General features: G+C 37.8%; 1 protein-coding gene across 1 annotated transcript in view; it reads right to left on the reverse strand.

The window, feature by feature from the left end:
• The window catches only part of LOC126285341 (sorting and assembly machinery component 50 homolog B), a 110,764-nt gene that overhangs the window by 17,277 nt on the left and 77,394 nt on the right, over window positions 1–16,093 (reverse strand). Inside the window, exons 7-8 of the mRNA XM_049984657.1 lie at window positions 9,399–9,668; window positions 6,679–6,840 (exon numbers count right to left, since the gene is read on the reverse strand). Coding sequence (XP_049840614.1) covers window positions 6,679–6,840; window positions 9,399–9,668 — 432 coding nt within the window. The remainder of the gene's footprint in view (window positions 1–6,678; window positions 6,841–9,398; window positions 9,669–16,093) is intronic.

Here is a 16,093-nt window from a genome sequence, read left to right on the forward strand (position 1 = left end):
TAATAAGAGACATTATACTACGTACATGTGGACATCACATTTTACTGCAAGATAGAAACAGCCGAAAAGCAGTCACAAATAGCAATGTTTTAATTGGCTCGCCACGATGAGAAAAAGCATTTCAATTGTTGTGTGTACATTACCAGCACTAATAAACTAATTATACAAATGAAAAAAAATGGTCAGTATTATCACAAAAGTAGGAATATCCTAAAAGTGTGTGGTGATTAGATATATTTAATTTGTTGAAATGTACTGCTGACAAAGGCAGATCTACTTTCATGGCTGTTTTTCGAACTCCAGCTCACAAGGCACACATGGTTAGCTTCTGCATTCCTGTCACGCGCATTATCCTCCACTGCTGACAATACACTGAGCACTGTGTTGTGCGATAGATCAATTTTTTTGTATTTCTCAGTAACAACTATTTTATTCACAATCACACACTGTCAGTTTGGCATGCCATAGGTGAGTAACCAGCATCCAACACGTGCCTATCATTCCACATGAAGGAATACTGCTCAGATCAAGAGAAGGGATAAAATCCTATGGTAAGTGTTCATTCTAGTCGTTCAGTGTTAAAAATATGATGGGTAACAGAGATTCAACCACAATTCCAACAGAATTGGCAATTAATTTTTGCGCGAGTTGTTAACCTTTTCTCATTTGAAGAAGCATCACCATTTATGAGTAACAACATTTAATTGTACTTCCATTGTCAAAATGTAATTTGCACAAAGTCATCTCTCTACAGCTATTGCGGCAGAATTCTAAAACAGAGTGTCTCAATAAACAAGTAATTGGCAATCACAGAGCTCAACAGCTTAATAAAAACCTCATAGTGTTGGTTTGCAGTAACATAAGAGAAGAAATTTCATGTTTATTTTCGTGCTAAGAAACTCTCGTTTCCACAGCTGTCAGTAACTCTTAAAAAATTACAATCACTGGAGTGAAAAAAATAAAAAGGGAAGTGTAAGTACTGATATATCACCATAGATTAGAAAGTTCCCTGTGTTTATGAATAGGCGAACTACTCTTCTCTCCTTGTGTGCTATCATTCGCCAAATTTTTGTTTCGATGTCTCAAGGACTTTAGGAGATATGAGGGAAGTTGCGAGTATTTCATTCTTGTGGGCATGAGATCCCAAGTGAGCGCACTGCATAGGATCCATTTTCTCAAGATCGGAGGCAGATAGAGACCACCTCTCAAGTTTAAACAAAAATTCAACATGTTAGCTACATTTCATACGCAGCAACATATGGTGTAGTACACACCAAACACGAAATCTTAGCGACGTCTATTTTTCAAATTTTGCATAGTGTCTTATTAAAATGTGTCTATCACAATATGTATGACCATTAGAGAGACGATGGGCACTCCTCCACGACGCTGACATATAAAGCTACAAGCAAGGTAAAAATGAAATATTTTTACTGAATTATTTTTGTAAAATCATTTGGGAAATATTACAGCATGCTCGCATTTCATTTCTGTCAGCACAAAGCATCATCAATCGGCATGTGCAGATACGTGTACGTGTCTCAATATGCGTTGGACACTTGCGGAACTCGCGCGTCGTGCTGTAGTGTCGTATCGCTTCTCATGTGCTATACGCGTCACAATTTGCGCTCAGTCTAATGGTGAGGGCAGGGATTACGTTGACCACTCACATACCCCTCCATGAAATTGTAGGGGTGAATCAGCATGGTTTAACTGCTGCCAGGTATCGCGACAAGATCTTGGGTCCTCACGTGCAGCTGTTGAGAGGTTCTGTGGGCCCAGCTTTCTTGCTGATAATGCTCCACCTCATAGAACACGGTTGGTGTTTCTTTGGAAACAGAAGACACTGCATACATGACATGGCCTGCTCCTTCTCCCAATTTCAGTCCCCTAGAGCATGCATTACGGAGATGGGTTGAATCGTGTCAGCATCCACCAACCACTCTCCAAGACCTGCAAGCAGCTGTGCAGGAAGAATGGGCGTTATTGCAGCAACAGGAGATTGGTGACATCATTCACTGCATACCCAGTCATCATCAGACCCGTATTGCTACCAGATGTGATCATATCGCACACTGAATACATTAACCAGCTGGCAGAATGTGTGTAAATCAGTTAACTTGAAAAAAATGCAGAACTTTTTTGTCTATCATTATGCATGTTGCAGCTGTTTACATTCTGTATGTCTTACATTGTTCCTACTTTACTGTCACTTTTTTTATTCTGTTCTGTGGCAAAATAAATGCAGCATTGCACATTTCCATTTGTTGCTTTAATTTTGGACATCAGTGTATTTGTTATTATGTTTTCGGTGAAAATACTTTATCAGGAACGCAGGTTACTAAAATACAGGAAACAACTAAACAAACTTCATAAATTTTGCATGCAACCACTCTGTCTCATAGCAGAGTTTCATCAAGAAATGAGGCCATATGAGTCTTTTAGTCTGTACATGAATTTGGTTCAATTTAATGACAGTCCTAATTATCTGGTGTTGGCAGATGACATCTGCACTAATTCGTCTGTTCTTAAGCTGGCCAAAAATGCTTGGTAATGTTCAAACATAAAGAAATGCAATGTTCAAATTGGGTGGTTGTAATCATAAGCAAAATTACTGTATTGTGTCAATACAGTTCCCTAACTACTCATAATGAGATTTGGGGCCTGTCATCTAGTTGTTACCTTCAAGACATTTAAAATTAGGGCCATCTGCTTTTCTTAGCTCTTGAAACAAGGAACAGGTGTCAAAGCAACAGGAACTCAGGATGGGCTACATTTCTTTAAATTTTTCATTTTAATATCTGCATAGACTGATCACTGGCACCATTTTTATATGGAATAAGTTTACCTGAAAGTTTAAATCACATTGCTTCATTTTTCTTCATTGGATATTACAATAATAATAATAATAATAAACCCCGTGGAGGCCCGGGAAAAGAATAGGCCTCCGGTATGTTCTGCCAGTTGTAAAAGGCGACGAAAAGAACAATCCACTAAAAAGGCTATCCGCCCTTTTAGTGTGATTAGTTGGTTCAGGACAGGACTAATGAAGCCTCGGACAAGCGCTGTCATGGTCGAGGACGACGCTTGAACCCTATGCCCATCCACAACTGCAACAACACTGTTAGCCACACGGAAAATGATTTAAATCCAAATAGAGGTGCTTTGCAGGATATGTTTCCTGCAACCACTCTAGAAGGAAATCAAAGACAGACAGATGAAGTTAACCAACACCTCATGTTCTCTTACTACCAAACAACAAACTTAGGAACCAACACAACTGGATACAAATCACAAGTATACACAACATTTATTACCAGATACCCAGAATTAAAATTTTTAACAGAACAATGACTAGCTGATCAGATTCATGTAATAATCAAAAACAGGATACCCCAGCCAGAACTAGAAAACGACAAGTGCAACAAATACTGGAACAAAATAATGTGCAATCAGAAGAAGAAGAAGAAGAAGAAGAAGAAGAAAATACAGTATGCAATCAAACATCCTAGAGCAAAGAAACACATGCATCAATTAAACAATCAGAGGAAACCAAAATCTTAAGGCAGCCACCAGAACAAGCACAATTAGAACATGAAGTGACACACAGGTTAGATGTAGAAGAAAAATTTCAGTTGACATGTATAGAATACAAAGACACAAATACAGGCATCAGACCATTCTTGCATAGACCACCAAATAACCCACACGTCAAAACAACAACAACAACTATCAACACAATCATACACAACCAAATAAATGAAAATACAACTATGGAAGAGTTACAACTACTGGCTTATGTAGGAGCACTCACTACACTAAATATACACACTAGGCAGAGATCAGAACCAACCAACACATAGAAGAAACCCACAAAACCAGCATGGCAACACAGGCTACAGATCAGAATTGAAAAACTGAGAAAAGACATCGGACAGCTAACACAATTTACAAGAAATGAAATATCAGACAAAAAACGAAAACGGTTAGGTAAAATCTCACAAAAAGAAGTGATATAGCAATTAGATGAAAAGAAGCAGAAATTACAAGCATTAGCCAAATGACTTAGAAGATGCAAAAAAAAGTGAAAATAGAAGGAAATAAAACCAAACATTCAACACAAACCAAAAGAATTTTCACCAGACAATAGATAACACACACATTAAAATAGACAATTCACCAAACATAACAGACATGGAACACTTCTGGAGCAACATATGGTCAAACCCAGTACAACATAACAGACATGCACGGTGGATACAAATAGAAACAGACTCATACAAGATGACACCACAAATGCCTGAAGTGATACTTTTGCAACATGAAGTCACCTGAGCAATTAATTCTACACACAATTGGAAATCCCCTGGAAATGATAAAATAGCAAATTTCTGGCTAAAGAAGTTCACCTCAACACATTCACATCTAACTAAATTATTTAACAATTACATTGCAGACCCATACACAGTTCCTGATACACTTACATAAGGAATAACTTATCTGAAACCTAAAGATCGAGCAGACAGAGCAAACCCAGCAAAATATTGCCCCATAACATGCCTACCAACAATATACAAAATATTAACTTCAGTCATTACACAGAAATTAATGACACATACAACACAGAACAAAATTATAAATGAAGAACAAAAAGGCTGCTGCAAAGGAGCACAGAGATGTAAAGAGCAACTGATAATAGATGCAGAGGTGACATATCAAGCTAAAACTAAACAAAGGTCACTGCACTACACATACATTGATTAACAAAAAGCTTTTGATAGTGCATCCCACTCATGGTTACTACAGATATTGGAAATATACAAAGTAGATCCTAAATTAATACAGTTCCTAAACATAGTAATGAAAAATTGGAAAACCACACTTAATATCCAAACAAATTCAAATAATATCACATCACAGCCAATACAGATTAAGCGTGGAATATACCAAGGAGACTCATTAAGTCCTTTCTGGTTCTGCCTTGCTGTGAATCCACTATCCAACATGCTAAATAATACAAATTATGGATATAATATTACTGGAACATACCCACACAAAATCACACATTTGCTATACATGGATGATCTAAAACTACTGGCAGCAACAAATCAGCAACTCAACCAATTACTAAAGATAACAGAAGTATTCAGCAATGATATAAATATGGCTTTTGGAACAGACAAATGTAAGAAAAATAGCATAGTCAAGGGAAAAAACACTAAACAAGAAGATTACATATTGGATAACCACAGCGACTCCATAGAAGCGATGGAAAAAAGATGCCTATAAATATCTAGGATACAGACAAAAAATAGGAATAGATAACACAAATATTAAAGAAGAACTAAAAGAAAAATATAGACAAAGACTAACAAAAATACTGAAAACAGAATTGACAGCAAGAAACAAGATAAAAGCTATAAATACTTAAGCTATACCAATATTGACCTACTCATTTGGAGTATTGAAATGGAGTAACACAGACCTAGAAGCACTCAATACACTTACACAGTCACAATGCCACAAATATAGAATACATCACATACATTAAGCAACAGAAAGGTTCACATTAAGCAGAAAGGAAGAAGGAAGGGGATTTATGACATAAAAAACCTGTATTATGGAGAGGTAGACAATTTTAGAAAATTCTTTATAGAACGAGCAGAAACTAGCAAAATACACAAAGCAATCACTCATATAAATACATCTGCTACAGCACTGCAATTTCATAACCACTTCTACAACCCTTTAGATCACATAACATCAACAGATATGAAGACAGTAAATTGGAAAAATAAAACACTACATGGCAAGCACCCGTATCATGTAACACAGCCACACATCGATCAAGACACATCCAACACTTGGCTAAGAAAAGGCAATATATATACAGTGAGACGGAAGGATTCATGATTGCAATACAGGATCAAACAATGAACACCAGATATTACAGCAAGCATATTATTAAAGATCCCAATACCACAACAGATAAATGCAGACTTTGCAAACAACAAATAGAAACAGTAAATCACATCACAAGCGGATGTACAATACTAGCAAATACAGAATACCCCAGAAGACATGACAATGTAGCAAAAATAATACATCAACAACTTGCCACACAACATAAACTGATAAAACAACATGTTCCCACACACAAGTATGAACCACAAAATGTACTGGAGAATGATGAATACAAATTATACTGGAACAGAACCATTATAACAGATAAAACAACACCACATAACAAACCTGACATCATACTTACCAATGAAAAGATGAAATTTACACAACTAATCGAAATATCCATATCCAATACAGCAAATATACAGAAGAAAACTGGTGAAAAAATTGAAAAATACATCCAACTGGCTGAGGAAGTCAAGGACATGTGGCATCAGGATGAAGTTGACGCAATATCCTCCAGTACATCAACACAATACAGCTACATCCAAACTTATACAGACAACTACAGAAATCTGTAATTATTGATATATGTTCAATTACCCGAAAGTTCCTAAATGCAATGTAACATATACCGTACAGTTAAAAGGAAGTCACGCTTGATCAAGGTCCGCGTCACTTTCCATTTTTAACCAGACATAACTTCTGAGAAGAGGATGATAATAATAATAATAATAATAATAATAATAATAATAATAATGTCTGACAACTCACATCAGCACCAAGGGCATTCCCATCAGAGTGAGGACCAGCTCCTCTAAGCTCAAACCCTCTTAAATTGAGTGGTCCACCGAGGAAAAACCTGTCACAGATGCTCACTTGTTTATCTCCAGCTAAGTGTGTCAGCAGTCCACCTTGAACTCCACCCTGAATAACCTAGCAACACAAAACAAGAGAATGGTCATTATCCTTTTACTTAACACATCCATTATTTATAGAACTGAAAAATTTAATTACTAAATTTAATGGGAAAAAATCTGAATATTAAATTTAATACTGCAGAAATTAAGTCCTACACATTTATATCCAACTAAACCTATTCTTTTATTATGATTATGGTATAATTCACCATCTTTATACTGTAATTGAACTTATTGGTGAAGCCCATTGTATGAGAAAATACTGAACGGCCAATAAAGAATCTTATTCTTAATTCTACTTTTAAAATTGTTTTAAGAACTGAGAATTTGTGTAGTCTGTGTTAAGTTCCCTTTTTCATATGGTAAAGCCCACTAAACCCTCTTTTCTGGCACTGACGCATAAGTATTGGAATCTGGAAGAAAGAAAAAAAAAACTATAAAACTACAGCCACTGATCAAACTACAAAGTGACAAGTTAAATTGTACATACAGTGCTTTAAAGAGCAAATGTATCACATATACCTTCAACATCTAGACAGGAAGTGTGATCACCTCTTTTCAAGTAATTAACGAAACATACAAATGTGATGAATGTAATCCACAGCTACTCAAGTTTTTGTCATCTGGCAGTCTGCATTCACACACACACACACACACACACACACACACACACACACACACACACACTCTTACAGGTAAAAATCACAAAGTAGTCATAAAATAAAGGCACAATATAAGTACTTGGACATAAAGTCAACAACTCACTTTAAATTCAGCAATGCTTGATTGTCTGTTTCACTTCTCTATACTACCGTCCAGTCACAGGAGTGACTCTTTCCTGTAGTGATAACACCAGTCACATCTGCTTCATGTCACAACAGTTACCTTTCCCCCCACCTTTCTGTGCACTACAATCAAGTGTATGGCTTTCACTGAGTGCACTGAGCCATCAGCCATTCCATAGCATTCCATTACAGGGAACATGAAGAAACAACAAACCAATAGTATCTATGCCAAATGCTCATGTATATTACTGCTTCCCTCAAGAACAAACCATAAATCCATGAAAGAAAGCATTACTGCTCTCCCCCACAACTCACTGAGATAGATTTGATAATGTGCTTAATATAAAAACAGTAAAGAGCAGTAACACTTTCTTCTACAGGTTATAGGTCTTTTTGAGGTTAGCAGTAATCCACCATGCATAGATACTATTCGTTTGATGTTTCTACATATTCCTTGGAATACTATGGAGCAACTAATGGCCCAGTGCTGTCAGTTGGACAGTTTACTTGTTTAAAGAACTAGCTAGTGCATGACAATGCAGCTATTGTGACTTGAAGCAGACGTGGCCCATGTTATCACAATAGGAAATGAGAACTTCAGTGAATGGGCAATAAGATGGCAAAGCGAAACAATCAGGTATCACTGATTTTTAAGTAAGATGTGAACTTCATGTCTGAATATTTTTATTATATTTTAATTTTATGATTACTTTGTGCTTTTTAAGTGTGGCTGTATGAAGGGTTGAACAAAGACAGCCAGATGATGGGAACTCGACTCCTGCCTGTGGATTACATTTCTCATACTTGTGTGATGCATACTACATAATGTTAATGGTTACCTTCACAATCGCTTCTCCAATCCTTTAGATGGACAATATTAGAGTGATTATGATGATTTACCCTTGCATTGATTTAACCTGTTTCTCATTTTTCATAAAAATGATGGAAGGGAAAGAAAGTTTTAACTTTTTGTCAAGAACATTAGATGTACAGCACAAGGTCAGCTAAACAAGGACAAAAACAGAACAAACTACAATCTGTAGCTGAGAATACACTTCAACAATACACTGCAGTTATTTACAGGAACTACTGAAAATCTGAATTGGAATGGCTGGCAATGGAGTAAAATAATACAGCTCCAGGAAATATGTCTCATGTCCCAATCACTGCACCATTTGTTCTGCTACTAACTGCAAACCTGCTCGAGAGAGACTATAAAATACTATGTACATTTTTGTCCACGAAGAGATCTCAGAATTAACAATATCAAACAGGGCACATCAAACATTAATGTTATAAATGTATGGCTGAGCAAATAAAATACCAGCTTCCAATATCCACATATAAGGTTTATCCTTGACCATGAATGAAAATGAAAGGACATAAAATTACAAAGGTGGCCTCCCAATGTGTTCTCAGGCCCTGCCCTATGTCTCTTTGCTTTGAAGAAAATATTTGTTAGTATCTCTTCTCATTAAACTGTTCAGGAACCCTTTTCATTACCAAGTGCTAAAACCAAGCTGCAGAGGAAGTGAGTGAGTGAGTGAGTGTGTGTTTTGTTGCCAAAGGCCTTAATGGCCGAAAGCTTTAACTGTGAGTGCGTTTTTTTTTTTTTGTGCCTATCTGCAACTCAGCATCTCCACTATATCGTGAGTAGCAATTTTCCTTTTCATAATACTGTTACAAATATGAAATTAATTTCATTTTGCAAATCCTTCCTTTTATAGATTTGACTCATTCTTAAGTTTATGAATTTGATTATAATGTTTTATCTCTTGCCATTACTCACTATTCCCTCCAACAGAGGCACATTAGCCTGCAGCATGAGCTCGTTCTTCAGAAACCCTATGTTACCACCGAGTCCAGCAAACTCTGTTATCAGCTGAAACAGTCCACCTTTTGATGGAAATATGGGAGCGTCACGTCTGTCAGCAGTGATAATATGTCGAATGCTCGATTTGAGGGTTGGACCAGCTTGCTCTCGCACAGCAAATGCTGCAGCTCGTGTGAGACACGATAGATCACGGTAATTACCCTCCCACTGTAAGTTGTGCTGTATCTGTAACAACAACACAATGTTAAAAAAATTAAAACACACACACACACACACACACACACAGTGATAAAGATACATAAAAAAACCTTTTATTGAGGGCAAGCTGAAAAGTAATGTCACCAACTTTCTTATGTGAAAACTTATCTTTATCCTAAATGTCTACATATTTATTTCACAACACAGTTACCCTGGCAACAAATACTTTTCTCCCAATGAGAGACCAATTCACTGATACTGTCACTATTGAATGTTTCACTATGTTGAAGGAGCCACAGTCTCACCCCATTGAACCACTTCTTCACTATCAAAATGAAGTCTTCTGGGGTGGTCTTTAAGTTTCTGAAACAGATGAAAATCCGAAGGAGCCAAAGTCAGGACCATACCGAGGATGATCGATGACAGTGAATGGAAGGCATCGGATTGTTACAAGTGTCACAGCACCTGTCTGTGGCTTGACACTGTCATGCCAAAGGAAAGGGTATTCCATGAGTGTACAAACTCTTCAAATTCATGCTTTCAGTTTTCTGAGGGTCTCCTACGCAGTGACATATAGTTACAGTGTGAAGTGCCATATTACAAGCTACAATTCAGAGCCCTCTAGGTGCAGAAGGTTGCAATGTTCATTAGCAGAGCAGGAAAGTCAGACGAGTAATATGTATAACGTATAACACCTTAATAATATTGAGAACAGAATAGAAAATTCAGAAGCATTACTGTTCAACATGTAAATACATTTTGCTATTTTTTGTAAATTTTAGTAATATAAATTCTGCACTTCAATCTTATTTTAAGCACTAATGATCAAACTGGCTTGCCCGAGCTGTTCATCTGGCCTATAATCATCAGCACAATTTTATTTGGACAATGCACTCTACTACTGTCCAACACGTACACTGCTCAGAAATATCTGGCACCCACCCAGGAGACACGAAGCAGCTGCAGCCGAATGATTGAGAAAACACAAAGAGTAATACTACTAAATGTCAGTTTAATGTTACAGAAAATCTTCATCTGACCTATGAATATAGAGTCCTCACAACAGGATGTATGAATTGTATTTAAGAATATTTCAAGTTCCATATTACCACACAAAACACGAAATTCATTTCTAAAAAATAAACAGTTTGTGAACATTAGCGAGGATTCCCCCCCCCCCTCCCCTGCATCCTCTCTTCTCTGCCCCCGCCCCCGCCCTCTGCTCTCAACCCCCCCTGCCCTCATAAACCTTTCTCACTCTTCCCACCCCTCATCTCTCTCTCTCTCTCTCTCTCTCTCTCTCTCTCTCTCTCTCTCTCTCTCTCTCTCCCCCCCCCTCTCTCCCACCCTCCCTCCCCACCCTCCCTCTCCCCCCATAAACTTTTTTTTCTGCCCATTTCCAGAATGATACGTTCATACCACAATGCAGTTTACAATTTAATAAAACTACCTGATAAAGAGAGAAATTATTTCAGAGCAGGGCCACAGCCCACATCTTTACCTGCTTCATCAGCTGAGCACATCTCACAGCTACACCCAAAGTGCCCTCCTACACCACCACTCTCATTCTCTATATTTAGACAACTTATTGGTGTGTTTACGCATATTCTTCTGACCCAATCAATGCTATGGACAAGTTATTTCCAAACCTGCATGAATAAAAAAAGTTTTTAGTATTTACCATTAAATATAAGTGCCTCTTTGCATGCTATCATTTGCAAAATATCTCGTTTAGCACAGTGGACTTTCAACCGGCAGGACGTCGGTTCAAATCCGTGGCCAGCCATCTAGATTTAGGTTTTCCATGATTTACCTAAATTGCTCCAGGCGAGTGCCGGAATGGTTCCTTTGAAAGTGCATGATCCATTTCCTTCCCCATTCATAACATCATCCAAGCTTGTACTCTGTGTTTAACAACGTCGACGTACACAGGATGTTCAACCCAAACCTCCTTCAGTGCTTGAACTACTCACGAAATATTATGGTTGTTATGACCACACAATTCCCGACGCGCAGGAACAGAAATGGACATGTCGCATGCAATCATCTGATGGATATAAAAGCCAATACCTCGAAAACAAAATGAGATAGCATTCTACTCTCAATTTTAAATAAAATTTCAATATCTCATCTGTATTTCATATACAATAATGTATGAGCTAAAATCAAGCATATGCAGAGTTTACATGATATGTTTTTGCCTCTGCAAACTCTTAAAATTGCATGCTATCTTTTACTTAATTTGATGCAGCACCGTACCTATGACGAATAACAAAAAGAAATTCAGATCTTTATCGAGCAATGACATCAAACTCTACGATGGGCATACATCAAGTTGCTTCAGTAAATAATTTTCTTAAAATAAGATAGGAAGTATTTAATAGCAGCTGAAACGCCATCTATGTGCATAGATAGCAGAATTACGCAAGCAGTACAGCAACAACAAAGCTGTTCTCCGCACAAAATGCAGAGCAGATCTGTAGCAGTCAAAGGGTCAAATTTTATAATGAATTGTTTAACACTGAAAGGAATAAAATAACATAAAATAAATGTCGGTAGGAGTGGCATTAGAACCGGAGCCAATGAATTGCCGCTCTATATGCTAAACCACTCAGCCACAGAATCGCTATGCCAAGTGGTGCTCTAAAATCCCTCATACTCTATGCTTGCTTAATACTTTACATGGAGTGTTCAAAGAAAAATACTGACCTACTGCTGTGAGCAACTTAGCACCATCAGTGCCAGCAGGGATGACGTCACAGCAGAGCATGGGCAGCCTAAAACAGGCAGCTGCATTCCTTCTGAGTTGACTGTAGTGTGGCTGACCATTGTATCAGCACCTCACACTGGTTTCGGGTTATTGAGTAGAGAGCACTACAAAACTTGTTTTCATCCATTATATTTGCATACTAGCACACACTCAAAGAGAACTGGTGTAACTTAAGTATTATTTCCTGTTCACATTTGAAGAGAAATGACATAATTTTAGTGCAATATTTGAAGTGTCCTGTAGCACATTAATATGTGATCACCAGCTGCAACTACCCATGGGGAGCACGGTTAGGAACACGATTGTAATAGGGATGAACAAGGATACAATGTCAAGTTGTGTGGGCAGCAGAAAACTACTTTCGCTGATGTGGGTGGAATTTTGAGAATGATATCCATCTCCAGGCATAATGAGATGTAGTTGAAGTCCTGGTGAAGGATGATGTTGAGTTTCTCAAGACAAGAGTGATGCTGGGTGATCGGAGCAGTGCTCTTTGGTGGCTGGTTCAGAGAAGAGGAGATGGCACGGGAGATGAACTGAGTAGGATACCATCCATCGATAAAAGCTCTGGAAAGATTATCAAGATATTTCGACACCTGCCTACCACTGAATATGTGGCATCCCTGGGTGGGGAGGCTGCATGGAAGAGACTTTCTGAGATGGAATAGGTGACAGCAGTTAGAGTGGAAATACTGTAGGCAGTTGGTGTCTTTGATAAGAACAGAAGTACTTAAGGAGCCATTTGCGAGGTGGAAATCAACATATAGGAAGGTTACTCATTAAGTTGAGAAGGCCAGATGAAGTAGATTTCGAGTAGGCATCGAGGTTATAGAGTAAGGACACACACCACGAGCCTAGATCATAAAACTGTCTTCAATAAATCTGAACTAGACAAGGAATTTTAGGTGCTGAATGGATAGGAAGCATTCCTCCAGATGACCCATAAATAAGTCAGGTTACCTTCCATTTGGAAAGTGGGTGCACTCAGCAACTGTTTGCGACATATAAATTATAGAGTGCATCAGTCAGTCATCCTTTTTTAGATTTTATCACACAAATCCAGATTTTGGCTACTAGCTAGCCATTCTCAAGGCTAAAAATACAAGAAGTACATAGTCAGATGATATAATAAAAAGATACAACTAATGGCATAACTTATATGGCTTGTATATTACATACCACTATTTTATATTCTCAATGCATGTAAGTCCTTTTGTTCGGGTGTCAGTCACAGTTCTTTGAATACTACTGTATAAAGAAGGTAGGCTGTGTGGAGAACACATTGGTTGGTTGTGCAATGCCCTCTATATGAACTACATATGTAATATTGAAGGGAAGTAAAACACTTCAAATTTACATGGGAATTAGATAAAATAAAACATAAGTATAAATTCTTTGCATTGCTGTCAGACTTATTTCATGTTTGCCAGGAAATATAAAAAAATATATGTAAAAAAATTTCCAGGTTCACTCCTTGCGAGTAGTTTGTTTGTTCTTTAAACATCTGAGTAATGTCAGATGGGTAAAACCTTTTCTTCTTTCAGACACAAGAAGGCACATGCTATATGCAACTATTAGAGTTGATTTGATTTAAATGTTTTTATCTTTGTATTATTTTCTCCCTTTATTTAAACATCATAACAGGTATATTGTTCCCCTTATTTACTAAATAGTTCATAGATGGCACCAAATGTCAGCCAGATGGATGGTTGGTTTAACTTTGACATCCCGTTACAGATGTAAAGGGTGCTAATCTCTTTGTCATTGCAAACTGAGTTTTCTTATAAATACAATAAAACCAATACACTGAATTGCTGTTATTAACAATGAACATGCATCTAAGCTAATGTACCATGGAGAAAGCTCTGTAGATTCAATGTTATAACCATCAAACTCATACAGTACTATGCTAATGGCTGCTACATATTGGCAAGATGGCAGGAGCTGTTTCCTTCCCCCTGAGTCAAACCTTACACTACTTCCTAGCACCAAGTTTTCAAACAATTCCCTGAACAGTGTAATGATCAGGTCACTACGAAAAATGATCAGGTTGCTGTTTGCATTCTTGTGATGGCAGAAGATCTCCAGCTCTTCTAGGAGCTCGAGGAACCTGCCCTTCTTGCATTTATGCAGCAACCTCACATTAGATGTCAAAGTCAGCACGTTATGTTTCATTGTAAGTAAACATAATAGAGGGAAACATTCCATGTGGGAAAAATATATCTAAAAACAAAGATGATGTGACTTAGCAAACAGAAGTGCTGGCAGGTCGATAGACACACAAACAAACACAAACATACACACAAAATTCAAGCTTTCGCAACCAACGGTTGCTTCTTCAGGAAAGAGGGGAGGAGAGGGAAAGATGAAAGGATGTGTGTTTTAAGGGAGAGGGTAAGGAGGCATTACAATCCCAGGAGCGGAAAGACTTACCTTAAGGGTAAAAAGGGCAGGTATACAGTGGCGCGCGCACGCACGCACGCACACACACACACGCACACGCACACGCGCACGCGCACACACACACACGCACACGCACACGCGCACGCGCACACACACACACACACACACACACACACACACACACACACACACACACACACACACACACACACAGGAAGGAGGCTGGAAATTAGGTATGGGGAACATGTCACATGCGCGTGCGGAGACACACACACACACACACACACACACACACACACACACACACACAGCGTGTGTGTGTGTGTGTGTGTGTGTGTGTGTGTGTGTGTGTGTGTCTCCGCACGCGCATGTGACATGTTCCCCATACCTAATTTCCAGCCTCCTTCCTGTTTGGCCAACATAAACAGCCCTACAGTCTAGGCAATCAATTTTATAAACTCCAGAAGCATGGAATATGTTCTTTGCATCTAGAGAGTTTTGCAAAATACATCCTAAGTTATTTTTGGTTCCAAAAGACACTCTCACACTGTACTTTTTAAGGATAGTTGCAATCTTAGTACTCATTTTACCATAGTAAGGTAAACTAACAAACTTAGTATTTTCTTTAGAAGCCATATTATTGTAAAGAGTCATCCTATTTTTGTATTTATTGGCTATGTTATTATATGTATTGCACCTAATAAGTCATATGAATAGTTATTCACTTTTGCAATGTGTCTTATTGTTGCCATTTCATCATCGTGTTCGTCTTTTGACAATGGAATTCTGAACAACCGATTGATAGCAAAATTGAAAAACGCCATTTTATGTTGAACTGGGTGGTTTGAAGTGAAATCCACAATGTCATCAGTACAAGTCTCTTTGCAAAAGATGCCAAATGTGTGCCTGCAATTTTCATTCTGAATTGATAGATCTAGAAAAGTAATAAGATTTATTTGTTTCAGTCTCACGAGTAAATTTAATTGTTTGATGCAAGTTATTAAATTTGGCTACTATATTATTGATGGCATCATCATTACCATGTATTAGCAGCAGTGTGTCATCTATGTTCCTAAAGCAGTATACAATTTTGTCTGCCAACGAAGGAATTTCAGAAAAGAATCTGTTTTCCAGATAATTAATGAAGATATCAGCAAGCATTCCAGATATTGAGCTTCCAATACTGAGACCATCTTGTTCAGAATAAATGTCCCCATTAAATTTAAAGTAGTTAAATTTCAGAATTGTGGTAAGTAGACCAATGAATTAATCTACTTCC

Source organism: Schistocerca gregaria, chromosome 8, assembly GCF_023897955.1.
Source record: "Schistocerca gregaria isolate iqSchGreg1 chromosome 8, iqSchGreg1.2, whole genome shotgun sequence".
Lineage (NCBI taxonomy): Eukaryota > Metazoa > Arthropoda > Insecta > Orthoptera > Acrididae > Schistocerca > Schistocerca gregaria.